The following is a 26304-nucleotide window of genomic DNA, read 5'->3' on the forward strand; positions in this document are numbered from 1 at the left end:
TGGTATGGGGCAACAAACATGAACAAACAGCCTCGATTCTCAATCCCTTGAGCAATTTCACTAATTTATGGGTCATCTTCGCATATTAAATGTTGTTCCACAGAAGATTGACGATATTTGGTTGCATTTTTCGTCAAAAAATCGCAAGCGATACCACCACCGGCGCCTCCTCCGACGCTGCCATCACTCTTCTCAATACCCTTCCCCTCGATCACCACGGAACTGTTATGTCAGGTCGAGAAATGTCAATTTGCTCTAAACAACTCTACCTTCTATATCTACATACCTTGAGGTAGAGTTGTTTAGAGCAAATTGACATTTCTCGACCTGACATAACAGTTCCGTGGTGATCGAGGGGAAGGGTATTGAGAAGAGTGATGGCAGCGTCGGAGGAGGCGCCGGTGGTGGTATCGCTTGCGATTTTTTGACGAAAAATGCAACCAAATATCGTCAATCTTCTGTGGAACAACATTTAATATGCGAAGATGACCCATAAATTAGTGAAATTGCTCAAGGGATTGAGAATCGAGGCTGTTTGTTCATGTTTGTTGCCCCATACCATATGTTTTTGTAAACAAACTCTGACATAACTCGACTAAAATGTCGCCCTGTCAAATCGATAAAAATCCACCTTCTAAATACATACACCTTGCTCTACCTTCTATATCTACATACCTTGACTTTTGACAGCATATTTCAACCTCGTCGTCATCGAATCGCAGCCGAGAAGAAAAACTAGAAGCAGCCGAACTGGAGAGTCAAAAAAGCTGCAAAAAAATTACACGCAGTGAAGATTGAAAACTCAGCTACGGAGAAACTCGACGTAAGCAGCGAAAACGCGTGGAGTTGTGCGGTTTTCCACCAGCGAGCATAAAGTTCAATAGGTGTGTAAGCGAAAAGTGTTCGAAATAGTGCATAAATTCGCTGTTTTCTGTTGCTTCTTTCGGGTTGAAGGTGCACTCTACACACACTCGGTCGCATCGCGGCTCAAGGTGTGTTTCTCTTGTTACTCGTTCCTCTGCGCGTGCTGTTTTATGTTGAATAGAGTTTTTCTGCTACGGTGAATCTGGTTCGGTTGTTGGTTTGGGGGGCGTTTTTGCTTCGTATTTCGTGAAATGTGTAGCTATCAGATAAGCGAAGACGATAAAAAGGTTTAGGGAAGTGAAAAGTTTGTAGAAGAAATTACTCATCGCTCCTCCCGTACTCCCCCCACTTCATTCGCCGTCACCCTCCACCAGCGTCGCCGCTACCGCCGCGCCCAGCCACACCAACAGAGAAGGAGTACTAGATCATCGTGACAGTTGTGAACACACACAGTGAACAAGTGTCAAAACCGTCGTCATCGCATCGCTGCAACCTCCTCGTTCAGTTTCAAGTCCCAAGATTATTTGGTGGTGGATATTCTAATTGCGTGCTTACTACTATTATTGCCATCGTTTGTTCGTATTCGTAGAGAGAAACCCCGGGGCGGAAGTTGTGGAAGCGCCACATACCGCCGTTAGCCGTCCGTTGGAACGTACTGATATCTGACCCATTCTCATCTTGTGCCTCTCGCAGCAAGAGGGTTTTCCGTGGAACCACCGGAGGGTAGCAATTCAGGACAACAAACCCCGCACACCACAGGCACTACACAATGGCGGATGTTGACGATGTGATAAGCGACCAGGACAAGATCCGGATCGCGTCCGACTTCCTGATGCATGCTCCGCCCGGTGAGTTCAACGAAGTGTTCAACGATGTGCGCGAGCTGCTGAACGACGATCGGCTGCTGAAGGAAGGTGCCAGTGCCGCCTGCGCCCAGTACAACAAGGACCAGCTCACTCCAGTCATTCTCGAGAACTCCGAGATAGCCGTGCTGGTCACAGAGTTTAACGATCTCGGTAAGTTGTGAAGCCTTTTACAAAGTGTAGCCCAGCGCTAACCCGGCGATCCGCAATGACGTTGACAATTCGCTGCAAACCGCACCGAACGCGCCTCTGTGGGCGCCATTAATAGTTTTTGAATGAAAATGCGATCCAACATCCTACTACGTACGGACGTACGTAGGCTGTATATTTTTAGAAATCTTTGTCTCACTCACTGCTACGTATGGCAGTGGTATCAGCGGATATATACACTCTTGCCCCGTCCCCGATAGAAGGAAAAACGGAATCGAAATTGGGATCAACGGTTCGATGCTATCGTCACACCAGCACACACACCCTTCACTGTGCCTGCTATCGGTGTTTGTTCACACCGTCATTGCTCTCTAGATGCAAATTTTGCCAAAACTATCTAGTAGGCGACATCCTTCTTGCTGCTGCACCCCAAACCAAAGTCAATGCTAGGCTGACGATCGGGTTGCGCAAAAAACAGCCTTCCAGCGGTTAAATTTCGAATTCGGAAGCGATTGAGCAAACCACCTTTGGAGCCACCAGAAGGAAGAACGGTGTGTCACGTGTATTATCTGATCGACCCGGCATTTGCTTTGCAAATCAAACCATCCCGATAAGAAGTTGGGGCGTGAGTGGAGTAAAATTCCCTTTTGCGCGAGATTAGATAATGACAACAAAACGCAACTGCGTGTACACAGATTTGTTTTGTCGTATCAATTTAAGGGACCGTTCTGAAACAAACACATAATTAACCGTTTTATCCTTTCCTCCGGTTTAAGCGTTAAACACAGTCGGTAAATTCAAATCATTTCACTTTTTTACGCTCGATGTTAGATGTAAGGGTGTGTGAGGCACAACAATCGCAGACAATTTGTGATAAACTCTCTCAATTGTTGCGGCTTTCATTAATATGAAATGTGACAAAGAAAACACATGGAACCGTTTCAGCGATAGCGCATCGAAATCGTGTTTTGCAAAGCGTAAAAAATGGTTTCGGCAACGGTTGGCTGAAGAAGCCCCTCGGTAGGAGAAACTGTACCATTTTTGGCGGGTAAATTCGCGAGTTAAGCGATTGTTAATTTAAAATCATTATCAATTATGATAAGACACTAGAGACGATGGCGCACAGCCGGACGAAGGAATGTTCCGGTCAAGTAATGCCTTTTTAGCTATAATGTTTGACCGTTCCCTGTCCTTAAAAGCTAGCCCTCAAAATAGTCCTCCAAGCGCGGAACGGAATTTGCAGCAACGTTAACAACTACTGATACGAAGATCAATCACGACTACACGCTACACGTTTTGTCCGCAAACCACCAGTATGCGTCGACGACCATGATTCATGTGTGCTACATCCCCACCTACCGGCAAATCCCTGTTATGGACGGCAATGAGCTCATGCCCGTACCGTGTGGCATCCGCCAGTTCCTTGTTTCGCTCTTCTATTCGGTATCTTCTCCACACTCTCTCGAGGGCACACTGCGTGTGCTGCTTGAGGTGATGGAAACCGCGCAAAGATTAGAACGTTCCACATGCCATATCCGGTATGCTCCCCCAGAAGTCCAGATGGAGAAGAAGGAACTGTTTACAGACAGATTCGCACCAAAAAGCTCCCGAGCTTTTGGGCCTCTATAGAAAGAAAGTGGAAGGAATGAATTATTTAATGAATGTGTTCGATTAGTTTTCTTTCCTTCCACGGCTGTATCTGCAGCAGCTGCGTGATGTTTCCAACTCCGGGTTGCTTCCATTCGATTATCAATTTTTGGAAGTTCGCTCACGCTTGTTTGCAGGCAGCGCACTGTACTGTGTTGTGCTTGATAACCAGGCATACATAATATCATACGAACAACATAAGAAACGTGCTGAAAGGGGCTCTCAAGTGCCTGCCGCTATCGTCTGTTTGTTGGGTGTCTCTGACCGGTTCTTGTTCGCTAGCGAGCACCAAGATAAGAGGCAGTCGGGTGCCTGCATTCTTAAAACAAAATGCAACGATAAGAACGTACATGGATGACGCGCTGTGGCTTTGATGGGCGGTGGTCGGCCCACTTGGTCTCAACCAGCTCAACAAGCGTCATTATGTATCGTCCGGATAAACAGCAGCACCACATGTATGTTGGTGATGATGATGATGATGTTGGCACGTTGCCTCGGATTTTCACCCTACCCTAGGACCGTCACGAAAACGAGAGAGAGGAAAGAGTGTTTCACTTTCACTTTCCGCGCAAATTTACCACGGTTTGATTATAATAGATTCGGGCTGGGTGTGAGATGGAAAATGTAATGGCCAGCGAAGGCTTCTTGAACCGCGTGTGCAGCGAGACGAGAAAGGGGGTGGAATTTATAAAAATATGTGCATTACATCGCACCAACGGGTGGACCAACCCACCAAACCCTCCACGGGGGCTTTCCACGTGCGAAAATTAATTTAAATTGATTGAATTGAACGGCCTTGCGGGGCAGGTGCCGTCCGTTGGTAGAGGTTCAAGCGCTCCCTTTTTCCAATCACCAATGAAATCGATTCATTTCTTAGTTGGTCAAGTGTAAATAAAGCTCGTAACGTAGAGGGAAGAGCCCTCTTTCCCCCCATATGCTGGCTGCTGCAATCGAAAGCAAAGTGTGAAATGGTAGTTTTCGAATAGGTTTCTACGGCACGATGATGGAACCGATGCCAAACCGTGCAGCGGGCTAAGCCTTGCATCAACGCCATAAAAGGCAACGCAGTGACGGAGAGTCAGCGCGTAAGATGGAGACCGACGGCAAGGTTAGGATGGACTCACTGACCACCGAGATATATGCTGGTTTTGGCAATAGTCGTGTGATTTAGATTCCTACCAGGCTTTTACAATCCGCATTAGTCGGGGAAAGAAACGACACTCGTTCGCTGCTTGTCTGTTCTAATCGCTCACTACTGATCCATCTTCACCGTGGGTTGATGTGTAAAACGATCCGGCTTATCCCGGTCCGGCTAGTTTCGAATTCCGCGTTACGTTTGAGCACTCGGTTATGCAACGGTAACGTGGTGGTTTTGCCGTTTGTATCGGTGATTATGCTTCCACTTCGCTGCTGATACAAGACGGTGTGGAGTGCGTGATTTTTCTACCAATTAAACACCAAACGCCTGAGCTGGAAAGGAACCAGCAAGCTGCCATCAAGTAGAAGCGGTGGATGTTGTGGCTACGGTGAAACGAAAAAAAGACCGTTCGACTACGGATCCGAAAATGTAATGCAGATAAATCAATCTAACGATGAAACAATGTACACAAACGGAAGCCTCTCTAGCAGTCCGGCCGGATTGGGCAGGAAAACCTTAGAGTCAAACTCACTTTTATTGGACTGGTTCGGCGAGAGAGAGATCGTGTGGCGATGGGCGCAATGTGATGTACTTGAAAATATAGAGACAGCGCGCAGTTAGCTAGGTTAGCTCGCTTTTATTTGCCGTCTCTATATCGAACGCATATCAAACAACCCTTCGAGTGGAGGATATGATCGGAAGTGAAAGGAGGGAAGAATATTGAATCTACACAAATGCTGCAGGTCTTCACCGGCCCGGGGGGTGGTTTTTGCTTCATTCAATCAATAACGCAAAAAATGGGTCAGTCCGTGTGGTAGCTAAATAGACTAACTGTAGGTTGCGATGAAGTTAAAACTACTGCTTTGTGATCAGATCAATCGATGCGATCTGATTGAGGCTTGCCCACAAATATTTTTCTAACCCTCAGACTTGGACGGCTTCGACGAGAGATTTTAAATAACATTCTTTATCCAGGATTGTCTTTACCATATGATTTGCTGACTCATTTGGAAGCTCTGATATGCTCTAGATGTGGAACTACAACGTCCCTAGAGCTGGGGCAGAACGGCCAAGTTGGGATTTGCTACCCAGTTCTGCCGTGTGAAAGGCCAGCTCCTCTACTACTCTACCACTGTACCTGGGAGTCGTTGCTCTCTTGAATTCAAATTTCAATTGCTCTACTGTCTCAGCCATAGCTGCTCTACATCAGCTAATATCGCTGTAAAATATGAAGCACTTGGAAGCAGGGCCAAGGCTTGGAATAACCTTCTCGGTTTATTTTAATGCATAACTTCTTATTCTTAGTAGCTGAAGGTTGCAGAAGGAACCAAACAAAAGATAGCTCTACAATTCATCGTTCTTGAAAAAAATCTAATAGTTTTATAAAGCAGACAATGTGATGCTCCACAGAGAAGCCGTTTAATTTACCATCCAAACAACGGACGTTATTCTTTAACTCCACCTCGAGCACGAGTCTAGCCATTTGGATGATCCCCTTTGTGTGTCTTTGCGCCTGGCAGTTTAACAGCCCTCCGTGACCACACCGACAGCATAGGTCATAGGCCTTGGCTCCCTCTTAACGCCACGACGAATTGCTCCGAATTGTTGTCCCATTAACGTAACCGTGTCCCCAACCACGACCGCACGCCTTTTCACACCTTCTTCATGGTGGTAATTTTATGATGGCGCACGGCGGTTTGTTCGGTGTCGTCCGCGTTGTTCATCCATCATCGGGTAGTGGATTATCGGTCGTATTTGTGTTGTTGGTCAGGGAAAATTGCAAACAACTTGTATCCCCATTACGGGACGGCTGTCTCGCATCGGTCAGTCGATAAAAAGTAAATGACTCGAGAAGTTCCCTCCCCTAGAATCTTTTGTGTGCAGCACTGTGGCCTGTCATTTTTATTGCACAGTGGGATTTTTGTATGGTCATAACTCGTTGGATATAAACATTGTCTCAAGGCAATGCGGTACTTTGTGTGTGCTTGGCTTTGTTTTCCTTCTAGGCGTGGACAGTAAGAACCATTTATCACCGATTGACGACACATTCAGTGTGCTCGTGCTATTGTAATGAAATACTAATCCTCAATCGCTCGTTCCCTTCCTTCTCCAGGTGGTGGCCGCTTCTTCGATCCGCGCAGCAAGCAAAGCTTCAAGTTCGATCACCTGCGCAAGGAAGCCTCCGATCTGCAGAACCACGACGGCGACCACACGTCGGAACAGTGGCGTGCGATGCTGGACATTGAGACGCTCACATACAGCGCCAACCACTACCGCAACGGGTCCTGCTCGGTGTTTGGCCGAACGGTAAACGGACAGATAACGCTCAACGTCTGCATCGAGGACCACCAGTTTCAGCCGAAGAATTTCTGGAACGGCCGGTGGCGCTCCGTCTGGGCGATCACGTTCCCCGCGTCCGGTGGCGGTACGGCCGAGCTGAAGGGTTCGCTGAAGCTACAGGTCCACTACTACGAGGACGGCAATGTGCAGCTGGTGTCGGCGAAGGACTGCCGCGAGACGGTACCGATCACGAACGAGGCCAACACGGCAAAGGAGATCATACGACTGATCGAGGAGAGCGAGCACGACTACCAGACGGCAATATCGGAGAACTATCAGACAATGTCCGATACGACGTTCAAGGCGCTCCGGCGGCAACTGCCGGTAACGCGAACGAAAATCGACTGGAGTAAGATAGTATCCTATAGCATCGGTAAGGAACTGAAGACGCAGTAGATGCGGCCCGGCGCGGTGTGGTAGGTAAGGTGTGAGTGAGTGATGATTATGATGATGATGATGATGATGATGATACGGAAGCAAGCGAACCCGGTGAGAACGGAACACGATCGGATGTTGCTGGGCAGTCGTCCGACAGCGAGACACGATGTTGTGTGTGTGTACGGGAAGTAGGGAAAAAGGGAAGGAACGCTTTTTGTTTTGTTAGTTTCGTTCGTACAATACACACACACACACACACACACACACACACTTACATAGAGAGAAAGAGGGAGAGCAAACGGCAATGCCTAGTGGAGTTCACTGGAAGGACGCGCCACACCTGCTGCATACAAGAGAGATCCACACGAAGGATCAAAGTCCTTGGAAGCCACACACACATACACAGATAGAGATTAATAGTGGTTGTGTGTTTCATTTGCTCTAGATGGGGACCGATCTCTATTAGTTGCTTGTTTTGCTACTGTTGATCCTCGTTTTCCTGGTGTGTGTGTGTTTTTCTTTTGCGAGCCTTGCGAGTGTCTTTTTTCGGTTTTTTTTATTTTAATAACAGAAACAAGAAACCTACTCTGTAGTGTAAGACGACCGACACATCTTGAGAAGCAAAAGAGGGACAGTTAGGGACACCGCTTAGGCGGTAGAACGCGAGAACGAAAGCACATATAATACAACGCGACACGAACAGGCTAAGCTGAGTGCGGGGCAAATAAATATCGAAAAAAGAGAATAAAACTAATTTAACTATTTAACCCCCTTCCATCTCCCATCCTTTCTCGTGCAAAGAAAGTGCATCCAGAATCGGGGAAGAAATAGTAGGCCAGGCGCACGAGTGAGTTTGTTGGAATGGGTAGGACGCATTTTTGTTCCGCGGTTCCGCATTTGTTGTTAACGGATGGATGGAAGTGGATTTAAGAAATTTGAACAAGGATCGTGAGTGTGAGGATCGTTCTTCTTGCCTCTCGCTTTATCGGTTCGGAGTAGCGCTAGTGTTACAGAAGGGGACGGGGATGAGATACAGAAAAGGAAGGAACACCGAATGTGAGGAAGCCCTTATTGTTGCCCCATTTGTACCAAGCATAGGTGTTTTTTTTTTACGGCGTTTGACGATACATAAGCATTGACGAATTGCTTTGCCTTTCTCGAAAAAAAAACCTACAAAAGGACCTGCAAAACACGCACATTTCTTACGTTTGTCTCCTACATTTTTTAATTTTATCTATTTAACAAAACAAAAACTGCCCTTTCGGAATGGCCCTGGCGAGGAAACTGGAAACGAGAACTGTTTTGAGGAAAATTTCGTTTGCTTGCCAGTTTGGAACTGCATTTAAGAACAAAAAAGCACTTAGAACAGAAACACAGAAACAGGAAACGATCGTTGAAGAATATAAAAACTGAAGGTAAGCAGCCGAGCACTATATTGTTCAGTCGTAAAGTAGTTTATGAAATGCCGCGTAATTTCGATACCACCGTTTCAAGTGTGTGTGTTTCCAATCTTGTCTTTCGCGCGGAGCTGGAGCTTAATTGCTTGTGACTAAGACTTTGCCCGAGACTTTGTCGGACTTTTGTGTGTTTTGGTTTTGTTTCGCTTGGTGCGCCACACGTGTAAAGAAACAAAAAGAAAATCTGGGAAAAAAGCCAAACTGCAAACGAAATGCAGACACTTTGGAGCATGTGAGAATTCGTGTTAGTAGAATAGTGAAAAGAACTGGTTAACATTGCGAATGATAAAGCAGCGGCAGCAGTTGCGCTGCTAATTATTACAGATTAATTGGAAGGATGTGTAACGACGAGCTGAGGGAGGCAAAGCAGCAGAAGATGAAGGGTAGTTAATACGCGGAACGGCAAGCGAAGAGAAGAACTCCGAGCGTTCTCCGAACCAACCAACTTGCTGCGCGGATGCTGCAATGAGCCGTAATTCGTTCGGCTGCAGCCGCATGGATATGAACCCATGCGCTGATGATGAATAGGTGCAATTATAGAGTGATACAAAATCAAACAGGAGCGGAACATTAAAAGCCAATAGAACGAAGCAAAGCACCATTAGAGGACGTCGTCGCCGTCGCGCCTCCGCCGTACCGACATAGCAAAACGAAGGGCACCCCAAGTAGCTATAGGATGATGCAAAGCAGGGAGGATGAGGATCGCTGCCTGATTTGTTGTTGTGCACACCACGGGACGGAGATAATTGTATATTTAATTACTATTACAAAATATATAAAAATTAAATAAAATTCATACAAAAAAAAACGCACAAGCGCATGATTTTCATTTGGTGCATAATGTTTATTTGCTACTTACGAAACGTATTAAATTAACGACACGACATTGGCTACTCCATTTGGCTTTCGGCCTTAATAAGCAGCCGGCGGTCAGGTTCATTTTCCAGCTCCAGCTCTGCCCGCCTTATCACCCAACGCTCGCCTTCCATTTCCGCCCAGAAGTAGTATTTGCCGCGGCTCTTCTGGCCCCGCACAGGGACGGCAAAGCTGTCGATCTTGCCTCCGCCAAACTTTTTGCTTTCCTCGCCAATATCGAAGCTCAGATCCTTGATGGGTTGACCGAGCAGTTGTACCGCCCCTAGAAAACGGATGGTAAAGAGAGAAGTTGAAAGTATGCTGCAGTCGTTTTGCGCCACCTCAAACGGATGCAAACGCTACCTTGGTGTGATCGGAGCAATTTCAACGATTCCTTGTAGTACGGTTGACGGCGTATTTTATCCTCCAGCTTCACCTTCATTATCAAAGCCGCCGTAATACCACCGACGGCAATGTATGTGGCTGCTTTGGTGAGCGTTTTTAAGGACACCATCCTCGCAACGGGTGGCCTTACAAATTTTGTTTTCACAATATTTACAACGCTTTCTTGCTTGAGTTGAGTTGAGCCGAGGCTATCCGGCGGCAAGTAAAGAAAATTGGTCATGTTTTTGTTTACATCTGAACCGAAACGTCAATTCGATTTGATCCCACAATCGATCTGTTTAGTACACACGGTTCGGTTCTTCAGTCTGGTTTCAGCGCCTACTCGGATGGACGGTTGATTGTGTACTTAGTTTGTAAGTAAAGTTGAGCGTAAAGAACTTTACGAATTAGGGAGACGAATTAAGGTGCGTTTTGTGATCTCATATACTTAGTATGTTTATTTTCAATATATATATACTTTTCATAGTTCTGTTTTTTTTCTGTTGCTCTCCTTCCTTCCTCGCACATTGCTAGCTTCCTTTCTTCAATCCATCTCTCTCTCTCTTTTCTCCCCACTATACTGCTGCAAATTGTTGTCAAATCAGTTTCCTATCCTCCATTATGTTCGGACCACGTATAACCTACGTGTGTGAAGTAGTGCTTGTATCATTGTGTTCCTCCTTGGGCAATGCCTTCCACACAATGATCGCATCAAATTGCTCGCATATGGTGCAATGGTTGTGATCTTCCTCTGCTCGCCAAGTAAACAGTTCTCTATCCTTGCTCGCGTTTGCTTAAATGTAGTAACAATTGTGTTTCTTTTTGTTCAACAGTCCATTACAAGTGTTTCGAGTACGACGAAACGGGGGCGATACACTTTCACCTTACCCAAAATGGAAAGAAAACAATGCCGAAAACAGATACAACAGAAACAGCCACACGATTGTGGCGAGCTTAAAAACCTAGATTAGCAAAGCTTACACAGTAAATTATCAACGCATTTTTTTCTTCACCGGTGCTTACTCCCCCATGCACAATGATAACTGCTGCACGCGCTACAATTTTTTCCGCAAATTCTATTTTTCCCCCGAAACAGCCCAAAATTGACTAAATAAAGAAAATATTCTGCCCAGTCGCATTTGATAAATTTGGTGAATTGTATTGTGAGGGAACCGAAGGTACGCATCAACAATCGTACGGGTACGGGAGCACGATACGCTCTAATGATCGATTCGAAATTCCTATCAAAACCACCTCGGGTGGACTTTTCACTGCTATCCCACCGTGCCACTTGCTTTCCTATTGCCATTAGCTTTCCCTATACTACCGAGCTCTCGGTTTACGTGTCTTTCTCCTGCTAGCGTTACAATATTCCGCATTACGACAATGTTTGTTTAAAAGAAGATCAACATTCTTCCGCTTTGCTTGCTATTGGTGTGGGCCTTTCTGTTTTCTTGCACTCAGCAGTATATCGGATGTAATGCAAATCTGACGCGTGATGATGCTAGTATCTAAAGTTCTTTAGGAATCAATCATTTGTTTGCTATAACAAAAAAAGATAAGAAATTGTTTATAATATATATTCTAGCTCACATTAGTACGTACCACTTTTCTTCGTTCCTATATCCTGATTTTGCCTCCCCCTTTTTAAAATGGCTCCACCGTTTGCTGCATTATTTCACGCCCACCCTTTTCAAAGCAAAACAACGCCAAGGGAGGAGAGCTCGAGAGACCGGCAGGAACACGCAACAGCTTCGGTTCGCAGTAGAATGATTTCGCCTTATTCGAGCACAGGCTTCCGAGGTTTGGCCGGTTTTGCCGCCAATGGTGGTGGCGATGAGGCTGAGCTCGTCACCGCTGCCGGCGATGGGCTCGTGGTAGTGGTGCTGCTTGCATTATTCACTTCCGTGCTCGACACTTCCGGCGACAGAGCAGCATTCGCTGCGTCCTCCGGTTCGACGACCCTGCTGCTGCTGCTGTTATTGTTCCCAGCGGGCATCGTTTCCTCGTCAGCCGGCGGTTCCTCCGAGAGCAGCGGTTTCGTTATCGTGCTACTAACCGTAGGCGAGGATGTCGGATCGCTAACGATCGTTGATGGGGCGGCAGCTACGTTGGCCGACGGGTTGCTGCTGCTGGCCGCATTGAAGCTTAGATCGTTCGCATCAAACAGGGAGGATGTTTCTTCGTCAGTCGTTTGCGATATCGAGGCGGCCCCATCACCGGCCTCACGATGCAGATGCTGTTGCTGCAGCCCTGGCTGGGGCTGTTGTTGTTGTGGTTGCTGTTGCTGCTGCTGCTGCTGCTGCTGGCTTGGTAGCGAATCTTCATCCGGTTCGACATGCAGAGGCATCTCGCCGGGCTTCAAATTGCTATTGACCGATCGGGAACTGTTATCTTGCAGTGCACCGGATGCATCGTCGCTGCGTTGTCGCACCGCCGGCTTAGGTCGTAGATCTGAAAGATAAAAACAAAAAGTAAGTAATCTGCGTACACTGCTAACACACACACACACACGCCACACAAACCGTCCGCCCCCTTACCAGCCTGCGAGTTGTCTTCCGTAAACAGTCCCATAATTGGATTGGAATCGTCCGATCGCTTCAGGCCGGTACTGTCCTCATCGGCACTACCATCCCCAAGCAAACCGGCCGACCCACCAGCGGCCATACTCGATGGTAGCTCCTTCGTGCTGAGCGAACTCGTCGTACCCTGCCCAACGAGATGATGAGGTATGTGCGGATTATTGCTCGAACCGGTCACCGCGGCCAACTGGCCCGGCATCAATCCTGCCCCGGCGGCACCACCCTGCGCCGCCGCAATGGCTGCCGCCTGCGACGGCGTTAACGATTTGCGCGTCTTCTCCGCCTTGCGCCAAAGTGTGATTTCTTGCTGTTTGAAGTACCGCCGATCTTCGGTGTCAATTAGCACCAGATTCAGGAAGTAGCGCACCGAGAACTTCTTGTTAATCTCGCGCATCGTTACGGTGAGATCGTAACCCGCGAGAAACACGCGTATCGGTATGCTTTCACCCTTCACCGGCGAACCGTCCATGATTTCGTACTTGGCGATTATTTCGTTCTCGGTGTACATGTTGGGTCCTGCAGGGGCGGGGGGGAGTAGAAACGTGCATCGTTAATTAACGTAACAGAACGAGACAGGCATGAAAGGAGCAGGCTTGACGCGAGCTCCACACACTCACCCGAACCGGTCTGTTCCCGCTTGATGATGGCTATTTCCATGTGTTTTATCTTGATGCGCACCAACAGGAAATAAATTTTGCCCACAATCACATCCTTTAAGTGGTACCTGTTGGAGAAAAGCGGCGGCCCGCGAGTTAGTCAACGTGTCCTCCTGCTGCTCGATCGACAGGCGTTCATTCTCACTCACTTGCTCTTGTTGTACTCAAACTCGATGTGCAAGCAGTCCTCGATGCCGACCTCCATCTTGATCGGACTGTTCGTGTCCGGGTAGCTCGAGAGCGTGTGCACGGCAATGTCCACCTCCCGCACGATGTCACTCAGGCGACGAACAATTGTAACCCGCAGGAAATATCTGCAGTGGAGTCACATGAAGCAGGTCAAAATCAAAGTATGCATTGAAAAGTGATTGGTTTGTCAACAAACAAACAAACAAACAAAACCCCGCTTACCGTAATCGCACATTCGACCCGACGTACACCTCGTACGGTTTCTCGACGTTCGCAAACTCGAACGGATATGACGTGTTCTGGATGAGATCGCCCGGCCGGGCCAGTTCTCGGACGAGGCTCAGGAAATCGTGATGATTGCCGCGATCGTAATACAATTCAATTTGACCTGCAAATGAATGACCGTAACGAAATGATTTAGTAGCAGCAGCAGAAAACAAACCGGCGCAACAACACAGCACGCAGCTTTATTTATCATTCATTTATCGATGGTACAACACCACCCTTAAATTGAACAATCTACTAGGGACGCGCGCTCGCGGAGCGCTGGCCTGCAGGGAGGCACCACTGAGCGGGTTGTTAATTTATGTGTGTGTGTGTTTAATATCTCGCCTGCTTTGCTAGTGGAAAGCTAACAAATTGATAAAATGCGACCGCTCGCACTGCTCGGTGAAGCGCAAACGTTCGATGTTTGGTTGTTTGTGATAAGAATTCTTCAACGTCACCGGGTGGTATTTTACCCGAATGCTCTGTTCTTGTTATTGAACAAACAGCGAATGGGCGCAACATACAACATATGACATGCGAATAACGGAGCAGATGGATTGATATCTAAATCCGGTCCACGAACCGCTGCCGCTGCTATCGTATGTACGGTTGCAAACAGTTGTATCTCGCCCTTTGGCACACGAAATTGGCACATACCAATTCTGGTGAATCTCACACGCACACACACAACACCGTGCAGTGTGATATGACCGCGATTTGCCAGAAACCAACCAACCCCCCCCACACGCAAACACACGCTACGTTGGTAGGTTCTTGCGCATCCCTACAACTAGCGCACTTACCGATAAGCTCGATTTTGATACCCTGGTGTTCCAGCTTGCTGCCCGGCTTTTTCAACGTTATGTTCACCTTTCCGCCCACCGTTTCGCCGTCGTAGTACAGCAGGTACTTGTCCTTCTTGCCGTCCTCTGTTTTGATTTCGGCCTGCTGGCGGTTTTCTGACCCGTCGAACAAAATGTCGATGTCGGCCGACTGGCCGAAACGGAGGAAATTCTGTGCAAAGAAAGATCGAACATGTCATCATCGGAACGGCACACGATCGATCGCTTAGCAACCACCTCCCAAAGTCCAAAGCTTACCATGATTTGCTAAATGGGAAGGTTTTCCTGCGCCCGCGAAATGTGATCAGTGGCGCGAGTGAGTGTGTTGCTCTGGGTGTTTTCTTTTCTTTTTGCGATAAATTCCGTTCGCCTGTCTGTTCGGCCTCCCTAATCGCGCACCAACAGTTCGCACACTGCTACCCACCGCTTCGTTCCACTTCCGTTTCTTATCACTTGACTTGGGATATGGGCAGTAAACGTAACTTAGTTAACAGCCAGAACAGTCGCTACAATCGATTAAGATTTGGCCCGTCGTGAAAAGGTTCACTCTATGCTGCTGCTGGAACTGCAAGCACAACAAACATACACGCTTGCACACACACACACACACGCACGCACACTAACGCAATGCACGCACACAAACAAGTACCCGCATCAATCTTGCTTCGTGAAAGCTGTCCGTCCGGAACACTGCAAGGGCTTTACAGCGATTTTGCTTTCAATTAACGGTGGTGACAAAAGCACCCGGAATACCACTTCCGGCCAAATGAAGTGTGTTTGATGCGGCTTCCGTTCTTCCGCACTTCAGCAGGAGAAAGAGAAAGGGGGATGGATGGAGCGGGAGAGGTCTGCGGTTTCCTGCTACTTCTGTTCGCCGCAGCTGCACCTTCCACGATCGACCACTTTATTGCTGCAGCTCTCGAACGCACCAGCAACGAGCGTGTCGAGTAATTTTTCACTTTTGCCTTAATCGGAATGCACCAGCGAGAAAAATATTGTGGACTGTGCAGCACCACCTCGCCCCACTAAGAACAGGCTGTACTGGTGGTAGCAGCAGCAGCAGCACTAGACGACGGACAACGGCGACGTTCTGGATGCGCTTAGGGACGGAGATTCGCTCGTCAAGATTGTATTATATAAGCACGTACTGCACACCGAACGCACGATGCATGTGAAATGCGATGCTCCACACACACACGGATTGGAAAGGGCTTTCCCCGGTTTTTGGGGGCGATGAGAATAATTCCTTTTTTTCGACACTGTTCCGCGCCGCCTGGACCGTCCGTTCGTTCGTGTCGTGTCTTTCTTCGTTTCGTTCGTGATTAATTTTTTTACCCAATTAGCACAAATTGACGACGACTGTCAGTTTCGCCTGTTGACGTTTGCTGTCAAACGCACTGGAGAAGGGGGTAGGAATGTCGCACTTTTTTAAATGATCACATCAGAAAATCCATTTTTACAAACTTTTCCCGAAAAAATGTATTTTACAGACAAAAAAATGCTCAAAGATGTGTATAAAATGTACAACTTAGTTAAACTAAGTACGGAACATCAAAAGATACGGGCGTAGTTGGTTCGCATTGCATCGTTCTACTTAGCTGGTAAATAAATTTTCGCTAGCCTAAAGAATACTTCCGCAGTATTCATTTGTGTGATTGAAACGCTCGGTAGTTGTGTTCGTTGAAGCCCTTCGTTTGGCGTAAATTCAAATTTGGCACCACTTCATCGATCCAAGCCGGATCGATTTCGGTCACGTTCCGCAGATAGTTCAGCCGCGTCGCTACCAGCTCCGTGTAGATCACAACCGGCGGCCGCAGTTTGCCGCAAACCGAACTCGAGGGATGAATGCGAGCCTTCAGCCCACTGGTCGACGTTAGGTAGAGATGGTCCGGTTGCTTGGTGGCAATATTGGCAAACAGTCCCGTCAGCAAACATTTGGCGACCGGTATCGAATCGTTTCCGCACGAGCTGCTAGGAATATCGAGCGCCTTGCATATTTCGCTCAACTGTTCGCGGATCGAGGCTGCGTGGGTAAGGTTGCGCTCGTGCAGGAAATTGTCGAAGCACCACATCTTGGGTTTCGTTTTCGTCTTAAACTCGTTGAACACATTCAACAGCGTAATGTGATCGCCCGATTTGTCGTAAAACTTCGAGTGTGCGATCAGCATCTGTTCCCGCTTTTGTGCACTGTTGGTAAAGATGTTCTCTCCCGAGAGCATCGCAATGATCGTCAGCATCTCTTCCAGGCAACCGAACTTCGGTGCCGAAAGCAGCATCTTGGAGTACTTTGGATCGAGCGGAAAGCGTGCCATCTTGCCACCGAGGGCGGTCAGTATGGGATTCTCTACCGAGGAGATGGCATTTAATGCTTTCAGCTCAAGCAATGCACCGACGATCGCCTCTTCCGGTGGCTTGTCTATGAAGTCAAACTCCTTGTAGTTGACACCCATCACGAGCAGGTTGAGGATGGTGGCGGACAGATTGCAGCGTAGTATTTCCGGTGCTGTCATCTTGTCCAAATGCTCGTACGCCTCCTTGGAGTACGTTCGGAAGCACACTCCGTCGTTTATACGACCCGCTCGTCCGGTGCGCTGGTGAGCTTGTGCTTGCGATATCCAGGCCACCTTCAGCATGTCCATCCCGGTGATGGGATCGTACGAACGCACCTTCGCCCGTCCACAATCCACTACGTAGCGGATGCCGTTAATAGTAATCGATGTTTCGGCGATGTTGGTTGCAAATATAACCTTCCGAACGTTGGATGCAGCGGGATTGAAAACGTCCAGCTGTTGCGTTTGTGGCAAAGCAGCGTACATTGGGTAAACTGCCAGTTTTGGAAGATCGGACGAAAAGCTCTGAAAATACCATTTCCTCTTTAGCCATTTACAAAACATTCTAGACACCCAGCACCCCAAATGCATACCTTTGCTAAACGCCGCATCTTGTTAACGGTTGCGTCGATCTCTTCCTGTCCCGTGAGGAACACCAATATATCTCCGGCCGGCTGCGTTTGATGTATTTCCACCACCGTCTTCAAACACGCCTCAATGTAGTGCATTTTCTCGACCATCTGGTAAACCTTCACCTGGTACGTACGGCCTTGCAGATACACGATCGGACAGTCGTTGAAGTAGTTCGCAAAATGATCACAATCCATCGTGGCCGACATGATAATGACCTTTAGCGGAGGCATACGCTTCAGGGCTCGTATTTGTTGTGCCTTTTTCACCACTCCCAGCAGCACATCCGTCGCAACGGTGCGCTCGTGCACCTCGTCCAGTATGATCACGTTGTAGTTGCGTAGCTGTCGGTCGGAGAGTGCTTCGCGGCATAGAATACCATCGGTCATGTATTTGATCTGTGTGTTTTGCGATGTCATGTCCTCAAACCGCACCGTGTAACCTACAACGTCTCCCAGATTCGTGCCCATCTCCATTGCAACCCACTTCGCCACGGTAATAGCGGCCACACGCCGAGGCTGCGTGACGGCAATCGTTTTGTCTCCGTTCAGTCCCGCTTCGTAGATAAACTGTGGCATCTGGGTGGTTTTACCGCTGCCCGTTTCCCCGAGCACGATTATGGTGGTAGACTTTCGCACCATTTCCATCAAGCTGCGAACGGGACAAGCGACCGATTAGCCATTGTTTTGTTCAACCGCGTGGGGTGAGTTCTGCGAAAGACTTACGATTTGCGCACCGAGTAGATGGGTAGCGAGTGGCGTTGTTGTTTGGCATTTTCCTGCTTCATGTACGAACGGGAGTGCTGGTTACCCAGTGTGCTATTGCGACTCGAAAGCCCGGAATCCATGGTTTTTCGTTGCGTTCCTATCCTACACACTTTTTGTTTGAAGCAACCACACGAACCGCGACGTAAACATTCAAACCGCTTGCAAAACACGCCGCCGAGAATGACAGGTGAACGGTGGGTGTGCATTTACAGCTCCTCGTTCAAGAGTTCGTTTCGAATATTTTCCCACTTGTGTTTGGTGTGCAAAAAATGTTCTCAATACATAAAGTTGATGAAATAATTGATTGGAAAACAAAGGGCCAGATTGTTAAAACTGGCTATTATTTGCCCTTTTCCTTTCTGTAGTAAAACAATACCGCATAAAGCTAGCCGCTTGTTTTGTTGTTTCTTTGCCTTGCCCATCTGTCAAAAGCTTCTCGCAGAGACCACACACTTTGCGTTCATTCGTTCGTTGGTTGTTGACTTCTTCTCGTGGCGCACGCTTCGCTCCTCGGTCTGTTTCTACCAACAGTAGGTGTTTCAAGAAATATTAGATAAAGTGTAAATGTTCTTGTATTCAGTAAGCATAATACAGTAACGGGTTTCTATACCAAATAAAAGAGAACAATGCACCCTCCGTTGTTGGTGTACGTTTCGTGTAAAAAGCGTACGAAAATCAGACTCCTTCTTCGCTGCGTGGTGTAGCATGTTTCTAGCTTCTCTCTGCAAAAAGCCCATCTGTTGGTGCTACTTTTTCCAAAGGGCCAAGCATAATTATTTGAAGACATTCGGGGGTGATTTCGGGGATCGTCTGAAAATGTGCATTTGCAGTGGCGTGTTATGTGCAGCGGCCGTCTTTCCCTTTCTCAGCGGCCTTGTAGTAACCAAAGTGTTAGTCTACGACCTGGTTTCGCAAAGCAGCAGTGCTGCTACATGTTCTGCACATGCTGACCGCCCGACCCGAATGCAGTTTTACTTTCTGTACTGCGAGCTGTGTGTTTTTTCATTCGCCCGTGTATGTGTGTGTGTGTGTGTGTGTGCAAGTGAATTATGTTGCAAGAAGTGCCCGAGGCGAGGTTGCATTAGCCAGCCAGATAATTATCTTTCTATCCAGTGTAGTGTGCCTGCCTTGTGCCAGAAGCTGCCCATGCGGAATTTGCACCAGCCGTTCGGTGTTCGTGTTTAGAGACGCCTGTAGAGAATGAGTAACCCAAGCAAATAATGCATTGGGAACCAGACGAACCGTTCTCCCAATCGTGTGGCAAAATGGGTAATTGAATAATCGACTCAAGATAGCAAATTAAGGTTCCGACAGCGATGGAACCTATTGCGTGGCTTCCAGCTAACTAACGACACTAGCTAATTCACAAAGGAAATGAAACGTAGAGCATTGTGCATCAGGCCAAACGCCAGCAAGTGCAGCCGAGCATTATTTGCTTAATACGTGCTTCTCCATCCTTCTTTGGACGATGGCTTCGGTGTGGACAAATGCACACAGAGAAAAGAAGCATAGAGTTCTCCCCGAAGCAAGTAGTCAGGGCCATAACCAAAGATCGATAAAGTGAGACACAGCACCAACCTTAAACCCTTATTTGTATGACAGCAAGCATAAAAGGTTTTCTTTCGTGGCTCCGTATTCGGTTGATTCTATGTTATCGGACCCGATTTAGACAAATCCTTCTTAATAAGGCTCAAGTTTTATAGCTCATCGTTATCTCCGGATGAAATTAATGAAATCAGCAACAGCTGGAAATCTTGCTTTACCACCTGTTGTTATGTTAACCCGCCGTGTACACTATCGGTCACCAGAACTAGGTGGCAAAATGTTTGACCACCACGCGTGTTCGTGCTGCAATCCAATTCCCCGACTGGTCGTTAAGCTATTTTTATCGTAAACGCCTGTACGGCGTTCCAAATCAATGCCGAAACAAGCGGTAACGGAAGGACACAATCCACGTACATGTGCTTTGGGTGCCTTTTTTTCTTTCTCTCCCCGCTGAGTACAGGAACATCGCCAAAACCACGGTTGGACTGCTTTTAGATTGATTGATAACACCGATTCACACGGGTGCTAAGGCGCTATTTCCACACAAATATCGCCCCATGCTACTGCAACGAAAAGAATGGCTTACTGGATTACCATGGTTACACAGGTGCTGATGAACCTGTGATTGATGATGTCTCTGCCCAGGAAGGAATGTCATTTAATTCAAGCTTCTACTCGCAAGCAACAATGTACGCGTTTCGATTCTTTTTCGTTCACAGATTTAAGTGAGGAACCCGGCTGACCAGTTGGTGACCGTGATTTCTACACACGCCGCTGTAAGCGTTGTGGTCATTCATTGAAAAGTGAAAAGAGCATGGTGCTGGTGCCTGGCTTGGCTTCGGTCGGCATGCAAGATCGGGATGCTTTACTAACCCAAAAATAAACACATCACTTGGCAGCGTTGAGTCACGGTGTCATGGCTTTAGAAGCATGAAAACAGTACATTCCCGGCGTGGACCATTCGCTCGGCTTGGTTCTGCTGCCGGGGAAGGAGCATGCTTACAGCACACAGGTGTTGTAACGACGACATGTGTGTTGAGGTAGGTTTCGCCATATCCCGCGTACTGGGTGCTACAGAACTGTAGGGCGACATTTACCAGTACACCGGTAATTGGCCTAATTGGATTGGAATGTGAAGAACTACGGAAGCATGAAGAAATTTTGCTCGATACGGTGTCAAAAATAGATGACCTTTCCTTTTTTTCAATTTTCATTCAAAAAAGCGTTTTCCAATTATGGCAGTGAATAAATATCTACCGATAACCGGATATCGAATGAGAATAATAAAGTCAATAAATCAAGCATTGGTAGCGCAAGCCCTTTAAAGTCACATTTATGCCAATGGCTCATCTCATTATGAGCTTACCATGAAGCTTACCCAAAAAATGATGATGGGGCTAAATCTCATTCTAGGGCATTAAGTTGCAGACGAAGACTGCCAAGGTTCGATAACCTAATATACCCTTGAAATAATCTTCCCACTGGCCGACGGTAAATAATTTAATTTAATTTAACAGTTTTTGCACCGTTCTTTCTCCCTCACCAGCACAGCTGTTTAATGGCTTTTAACACACACGGAACAGCATTTAACGCGGGGAAGACTTCGTGCGTCATTTGCGTCTAATCAGCGGTAAGGCGCCCGGCGCGAGTAGAGGCACCTCTTGCCGCGGGCAGGTTCATCGTTATGGGTCACTTGAGCGGAACTTTGTGCTTGCGCCTCTCGCTCACTTTATCATGCCGTTACTGTGCATGGCAGATTATTAGGATGGTTGCCCTTTTTTCTTGTCGATTTATGTCTGCAAAATCTCGCACGGACAAGTGTGTGTGTGTGTGTGTTCCCATAAACATTTGCAAACTGATCAGGCTAAACCGGCCAGCAGAAGCGGACGTAGCGCGAGTGCGAAAAAAAGCTTGCGGGCGAAGATAACGTGTAGCAGAAATGCAGTGAATTATGGCTTCCAGCGGACGAACGAACGAACGTAATTCAAACAAGTCCAACAGAATATGTTGATTGAGAGCGGCTCTTTTTATTTGTAAACATAGCCCGTGTGTTTATCGCGCCGGGCGGACAGCTCGGCAGCATGTGTGCCATGTGCGTTTCTCGGGCCAGGGGTGCAGAGCGGTTATCAAGTTTCGAGCGCCTTATCTCGTTCGAATCCTCCCAAGAGTTTACAAAATGCCGTTACGTGTAATTTATGTGTATGTTTGTGTTTTTCCCTCTTTTTCATTTTCCAGCTCGCGCTCTGTGCGAACCCGGGAAACGAAATTTCACTGCCACCGACCAGAAGCAACGTGCCGGACTGTTCCCCCAAACCAAGATCAACCATGCAAGATGGTCTCATTTCCCGCACGGGAGCCACTATCTACAACGATCCCTATTCCGGCAAAGGGCCTGCCAGCTACGACCGTACGATGGACGGTACGGGGCAATACTCTCCATCGAAATCCTGCGCCCATCTTACCCGACAACCCGCATCGCCACAGCACCCGGCACTCAACGGCGATTTTAAACTGTGCGGGTACGAGGGTACGATGAACTCGTGTGGTCCGCTAGGCGACGAATGTGTACCGAATTCCGCCGGCAGCGCGTTGGCAGGGGCAGCCAGCAAGGTGGACATCTTCGGTGTGTTCGAGTTTTGGTTAAGACTGCGATACGATCTGACGACAGTACCGTGGGAACAATTGAAGTCGGTCCAGTTGAAGAATCCGCGAGCAGCGCCGGGCTGTGCGTACATTCCGACAAAGGTAAGGAGGCATGCGCAGCGTGTGTTTGTCTGTTTGTTTGGCCAGATAACTGCGCTCCTTATCGCTGTTCGAATGAAGATCTCGATAGAAGATTTATGGCGGAGATTCCGATTTTACAGACCCTCGATAAGCGCCCCGGTTGAAAAGGAGTGTGATTGATGCTTTCTGTTTGCGATTAAAAGCGATAAGCGCGCTTTGCCCGACTAGCGTCTGATGGCTTTTGTTTTGTTTATTTTTAGGTGGAACATATCGCCAACATAATCACGCACGGTACCTGGGTCCTACCGTCGATGTATGCCGGTCTGCAGCTGTACGATCGTAGCCATACGCCGGCCCAAACGCTGGCAGCCGTTATCTATGGGGCCGCCCTGTCGATGCTGTTTTTCGTGTCCACCTGCTTCCACTGTGTCTGCTACTGCAATCACAATCGTCCGCTGAAGGATGCGCTGCATCGGTGCGATCGTGCCATGATCTACATCTTCATCGCCGGTTCGTATTACCCGTGGCTTAGCCTGGGCCACACGACCCATCCACAGATTGTGTCCGTGGTCAAGTGGAGCGTTTGGGTGATGGCAGTGCTGGGCATTGTCTATCAGCAGGTAAGACCGGCTCGAACCCCAACGTCAGCGGCTAACGGTTTCTAATGTGATGTCCTCCTTCTTCGCGCTTCAAAACAGATGTACCACGAACGATACAAGTGCTTGGAAACGTTCTTTTACGTCGTGATCGGACTCGGCCCGTCGGTGGTGATCGTGCTCTGGGGTCACGAGTTTACCGGCATGCCCGAGCTCAAGTTTGGCGGCATACTGTACATTATCGGTATCGTGTTCTTCAAGTCGGACGGGCTTTTCCCGTTCGCTCACGCCATCTGGCACCTGTTTGTGGTGTTTGCTGCGTCTGTGCATTACTTTGCCATCATGACACACCTGTTCCCGGACACGGCCGGGATCGATTCTTCGGTGGCTGGAGCGGTGACTGGATAAGCGGGTGGAAGGTGATAGATACATTTATCTTCTTTTTTGGTTATCATTCAGTCTTGCGTGCAAAACGGGTAGACAATTAGCTAAGTTTTTTTCTCTCTCCCTTTCGTCTAATCCTGTGTTCATTGATGGTAAATGGAGTTGGTTCGTGGTTTGTATAGTGTAACGTAGTAAAGGCAATGTGTTGAGGCGTGTAGGAAAAGTATTCCTATAAACGAAAGCATGTATACAAAGAAAGGGGGCGCGATGGAAAGTTTCCTAGAAACGAATAGTATATATTTTTAACCAGTGGAATGGAATGGTAACATGCGCCCCAACAAGTTTCAAGCGCCTGCTCAATTTAGTTCGTTACCTTTGCCGATGCCTATCCTCCGTTCTAAAGGGTTACTCAATACTCAACAATGATGCTATGCGTTCGAAAAATCCCTTTTCTCGAAACGTTTTTCTTAAGTTAACAGATGCTCGAGACCGACAACGCGGACAGCCGTTTAGGGAAGAGGGGTAGCATGATTTTGGTCATATTGTGATACGTAGCATGTGTAAGGAATGGTTATGTTTAGTTCATTTAAATTTTATTATAGTTAGTTTCGCTTTTTTGCTTACACTTCCATGGATGAAAATGTGTACGCGTGTAGAAACAATCATGGAATTGAACAACTAGTATGCAAATACTTCATCACCCAAGCAAATGGTAGGGAAAATGGTAATTAAAGTACCGCAAGAGGCAGGCAAGCGGATAGCGGTTAGTGATACCACGAGCAAAACGGAGCTCTCTATCAAGTGGATATTATTGACTAGAGAACACAGGTCCTATACCGGTTGTGGTTCTGGTATCGGGTTAAAGTTAGAAGTCTGAATATCGTAAGTAAAACAGGTAAAGAAGGTAGGGAAAAACTAAATCCACCAACAGAGGCAGAAAGCTCGTCGTAGCCAAAAGAACTCACCGTAGTAGCCGCTAAAGATGCTCGACTTTATCACAACCAATCGAATAATGTCTCTCTTCAACTTTACTCACCCAAAAACCCCACGTTAATACTCGAAAACCCACCTTTTTACAGTAGACTTTAATAGCATTGTTTGAACGAATTGAACACTCAACACGGTCAACACCCAGTTTGGCTCACCTTTCCTTGCCCAATAGTGGGCCCGGAAATGCAACAGTAAAGTATTTAAACGTTAACGAATGTGACCAAAGTATTCCAGGAGAAGAGAAGTAATTGTACAAAAATTTAAAACAAAGCTCCATTTCGGAATCACTTTCACCATTTAACCGGAACCACCGGAAACAACGTTTGACAAAGACTAGAATGAGAGGAAGGGAATTTCCGCACAGAAAAAGCCAAATAATGCTCGAAACAGATAGTTGTAATAGTCTAATTGTTTGCGGCACTTCTTCCCAATAACCCCGTGTTACAATACAATAAACCAATGCAAGTAGCTCAGTAGAAGTCCTGCTTGGAGCTGCGTACAAACTACAGAAAGAAAACACGGCTAGGTTTTGTGCGCCTGGAAGTATGCAATTTATTTTCCGCCCATAGCTAGTCGATGATGCAGCCAAAGAACAGGTTCGTAAGAAAGGTTGCATACCTTCAGGCGTTTTGTTTATCCAAACGCTTCTTGCTGCTTTGACTCTCTTTCACTGTGCTAAAACATAATTTTCTTTTTCAAAACGTAAGTGGTCAACAATCCGGGGGGCCGGAAATCAATGTACAGGGCCTTTCATAATGTCATGCAAACGCCGCGTTTGTCGCTCCGAGTGGCGGAAAAATTTGTCCAACACGTATTCGATCTCCTTGCGTGTGTGCAACGGTGGCCAAAGTGTTGTGATGGCAAAATGACTGTAAGGGAAAAGAAAAGCACACACAAAACAAGAGAATGAGCTAATGAGTACACCGTGTCACCACGTTCGTTCGCTTGCGTACCGATGGAATCGCATCGAATCGTAGGCCGAATTTTGCATCAGCTCAAGCATCTTTAACTCGTAGTTGAACTGCTTCTCGTAACGAACATTATCCGCATGATACCGTTGGCGACAGACGGCCGCACTGAAAGTGAGAGTTCCTTGTTAAGATTATCCTTGAAAGCAACCGTACCGTACCGGTTCTCCGTCTTCTTACTATGGCGGCTGCAGATTGGTGTAGCTGGGATGTAGACTTTCCTCGGAGCGTGTGGTCGACTTCGGTTTCTTCTTCTCGCCCGACTTACGCTTCGATTCACGACGCTTTTTACGCGACTGCTGGAAGTTGCTCCTGTCCATCGTGACGGCGGATTTGGTGTGAAACGCCACTGGCGTTTGGTCGTTGCAAAACTGATCAAAATATCAAACTGCACATTCACGTCGCTATCGTTTCCATGGTACGGTTTCCTGATACGAGGCAGCTTAGCAATCGATTTGTTTGGTTAATGTAGGTCAGCGCAAACCGAGGCAACAAGGGAACCATGTGGGAGGATGGGCGCCTTTTTGCCCTAAACCGTTTCTGATTGACGGCGGCAATTTTGCTTTCATTTTCATATCTGCGCGATATTTGCAGTCAGCCGGGAGCAGCATACCAGCACGAGAACCTTTCGATTTTAGGCGCGCATCGATTTATTTTCTGCCCGATGACAATAAAGCAGCATGCTCATTATCATTATCATGGCAAAAAAGAGGAGTCAAATTTAGCCCCCGTAAAATTTGAATGCTTCATCGAAAAGC

The 26304-nt window shown here is 47.4% G+C and overlaps 6 protein-coding genes across 14 annotated transcripts; 2 read left to right on the forward strand and 4 right to left on the reverse strand.

The window, feature by feature from the left end:
- The first annotated feature begins 704 nt into the window (after positions 1-704).
- Positions 705-9358, forward strand: LOC118510299 (F-actin-capping protein subunit alpha). Of its 4 annotated transcripts, none has more exons than XM_036051924.1 (3): positions 705-992; positions 1558-1880; positions 6776-9358. In XM_036051924.1, the coding sequence occupies exons 2-3, from the start codon at positions 1634-1636 to the stop codon at positions 7396-7398; spliced, it is 870 nt and encodes a 289-aa protein (XP_035907817.1). In that variant the 5' UTR covers positions 705-992; positions 1558-1633; the 3' UTR covers positions 7399-9358. The 4 variants fall into 4 exon arrangements, with proteins under 4 accessions (XP_035907817.1, XP_035907818.1, XP_035907819.1 ...); XM_036051925.1 differs by having other exon boundaries at positions 714-1439; XM_036051926.1 differs by having other exon boundaries at positions 714-884; positions 1454-1880.
- LOC118510301 lies at positions 7894-10324 on the reverse strand. Its single transcript, XM_036051927.1, has 2 exons — positions 10056-10324; positions 7894-9975 (listed from the first exon to the last, which is right to left on the reverse strand). Exons 1-2 carry the CDS (start codon positions 10315-10317, stop codon positions 9728-9730), a joined length of 510 nt encoding a protein of 169 aa, XP_035907820.1. The 5' UTR covers positions 10318-10324; the 3' UTR covers positions 7894-9727.
- Positions 10325-10506: 182 nt separating this feature from the next.
- Positions 10507-15941, reverse strand: LOC118510298 (vacuolar protein sorting-associated protein 26B). 2 transcript variants are annotated; one of them, XR_004905993.1, is made up of 8 exons: positions 14871-15941; positions 14574-14784; positions 13726-13891; positions 13464-13628; positions 13276-13382; positions 12617-13174; positions 11682-12530; positions 10507-11619 (listed from the first exon to the last, which is right to left on the reverse strand). XR_004905993.1 is itself a non-coding variant. In XM_036051922.1 (7 exons), the coding sequence occupies exons 1-7, from the start codon at positions 14871-14873 to the stop codon at positions 11857-11859; spliced, it is 1884 nt and encodes a 627-aa protein (XP_035907815.1). In that variant the 5' UTR covers positions 14874-15941; the 3' UTR covers positions 10507-11856. The 2 variants fall into 2 exon arrangements, 1 of the variants encoding a protein (XP_035907815.1); XM_036051922.1 differs by having other exon boundaries at positions 10507-12530.
- A 124-nt stretch (positions 15942-16065) lies between these two features.
- Positions 16066-18534, reverse strand: LOC118510297 (ATP-dependent RNA helicase DHX33). The gene is made up of 3 exons (XM_036051921.1): positions 18298-18534; positions 17536-18223; positions 16066-17467 (listed from the first exon to the last, which is right to left on the reverse strand). Exons 1-3 carry the CDS (start codon positions 18417-18419, stop codon positions 16256-16258), a joined length of 2022 nt encoding a protein of 673 aa, XP_035907814.1. The 5' UTR covers positions 18420-18534; the 3' UTR covers positions 16066-16255.
- Positions 18535-18760: 226 nt separating this feature from the next.
- On the forward strand, positions 18761-25057 carry LOC118510307 (monocyte to macrophage differentiation factor). 5 transcript variants are annotated; one of them, XM_036051939.1, is made up of 5 exons: positions 20617-20924; positions 22120-22629; positions 22869-23228; positions 23307-23623; positions 23751-25057. In XM_036051939.1, the coding sequence occupies exons 1-4, from the start codon at positions 20880-20882 to the stop codon at positions 23610-23612; spliced, it is 1221 nt and encodes a 406-aa protein (XP_035907832.1). In that variant the 5' UTR covers positions 20617-20879; the 3' UTR covers positions 23613-23623; positions 23751-25057. The 5 variants fall into 5 exon arrangements, with proteins under 5 accessions (XP_035907834.1, XP_035907836.1, XP_035907833.1 ...); XM_036051941.1 differs by lacking the exon at positions 20617-20924 and adding an exon at positions 18761-18869 and having other exon boundaries at positions 23307-25057; XM_036051943.1 differs by lacking the exon at positions 20617-20924 and adding an exon at positions 18814-18852 and having other exon boundaries at positions 23307-25057.
- A 48-nt stretch (positions 25058-25105) lies between these two features.
- Positions 25106-26271, reverse strand: LOC118510314. The gene is made up of 3 exons (XM_036051952.1): positions 25727-26271; positions 25532-25654; positions 25106-25447 (listed from the first exon to the last, which is right to left on the reverse strand). The coding sequence occupies exons 1-3, from the start codon at positions 25864-25866 to the stop codon at positions 25312-25314; spliced, it is 399 nt and encodes a 132-aa protein (XP_035907845.1). The 5' UTR covers positions 25867-26271; the 3' UTR covers positions 25106-25311.
- Between the last annotated feature and the right edge of the window lie 33 nt (positions 26272-26304).

Source organism: Anopheles stephensi, chromosome 3, assembly GCF_013141755.1.
Source record: "Anopheles stephensi strain Indian chromosome 3, UCI_ANSTEP_V1.0, whole genome shotgun sequence".
NCBI lineage: Eukaryota > Metazoa > Arthropoda > Insecta > Diptera > Culicidae > Anopheles > Anopheles stephensi.

Bases quoted from the DNA above. Each gene is read 5' to 3' on its own strand.
- LOC118510299 (XM_036051924.1), top strand. From the start codon at position 1,634: ATGGCGGATGTTGACGATGTGATAAGCGACCAGGACAAGATCCGGATC. The intron at 1,881-6,775 runs GTAAGTTGTGAA...TTCCTTCTCCAG, and splicing joins CACAGAGTTTAACGATCTCG to GTGGTGGCCGCTTCTTCGAT.
- LOC118510301 (XM_036051927.1), bottom strand. From the start codon at position 10,317: ATGACCAATTTTCTTTACTTGCCGCCGGATAGCCTCGGCTCAACTCAA. The intron at 9,976-10,055 runs GTAGCGTTTGCA...TCCGTTTTCTAG, and splicing joins ATTGCTCCGATCACACCAAG to GGGCGGTACAACTGCTCGGT.
- LOC118510298 (XM_036051922.1), bottom strand. The intron at 13,629-13,725 runs GTAAGCGGGGTT...ACTCCACTGCAG, and splicing joins GGGTCGAATGTGCGATTACG to ATATTTCCTGCGGGTTACAA. The intron at 13,175-13,275 runs GTGAGTGTGTGG...CCGCCCCTGCAG, and splicing joins GCGGGAACAGACCGGTTCGG to GACCCAACATGTACACCGAG.
- LOC118510297 (XM_036051921.1), bottom strand. From the start codon at position 18,419: ATGGATTCCGGGCTTTCGAGTCGCAATAGCACACTGGGTAACCAGCAC. The intron at 18,224-18,297 runs GTAAGTCTTTCG...TCCCGTTCGCAG, and splicing joins ATCTACTCGGTGCGCAAATC to CTTGATGGAAATGGTGCGAA. The intron at 17,468-17,535 runs GTATGCATTTGG...TGGTATTTTCAG, and splicing joins AGATGCGGCGTTTAGCAAAG to AGCTTTTCGTCCGATCTTCC.
- LOC118510307 (XM_036051939.1), top strand. From the start codon at position 20,880: ATGCTTACAGCACACAGGTGTTGTAACGACGACATGTGTGTTGAG. The intron at 20,925-22,119 runs GTAGGTTTCGCC...TTCATTTTCCAG, and splicing joins ACGACGACATGTGTGTTGAG to CTCGCGCTCTGTGCGAACCC. The intron at 22,630-22,868 runs GTAAGGAGGCAT...GTTTATTTTTAG, and splicing joins GTGCGTACATTCCGACAAAG to GTGGAACATATCGCCAACAT.
- LOC118510314 (XM_036051952.1), bottom strand. From the start codon at position 25,866: ATGGACAGGAGCAACTTCCAGCAGTCGCGTAAAAAGCGTCGTGAATCG. The intron at 25,655-25,726 runs GTAAGAAGACGG...TCTCACTTTCAG, and splicing joins ACCAATCTGCAGCCGCCATA to TGCGGCCGTCTGTCGCCAAC. The intron at 25,448-25,531 runs GTACGCAAGCGA...TTTCCCTTACAG, and splicing joins GATTCGATGCGATTCCATCG to TCATTTTGCCATCACAACAC.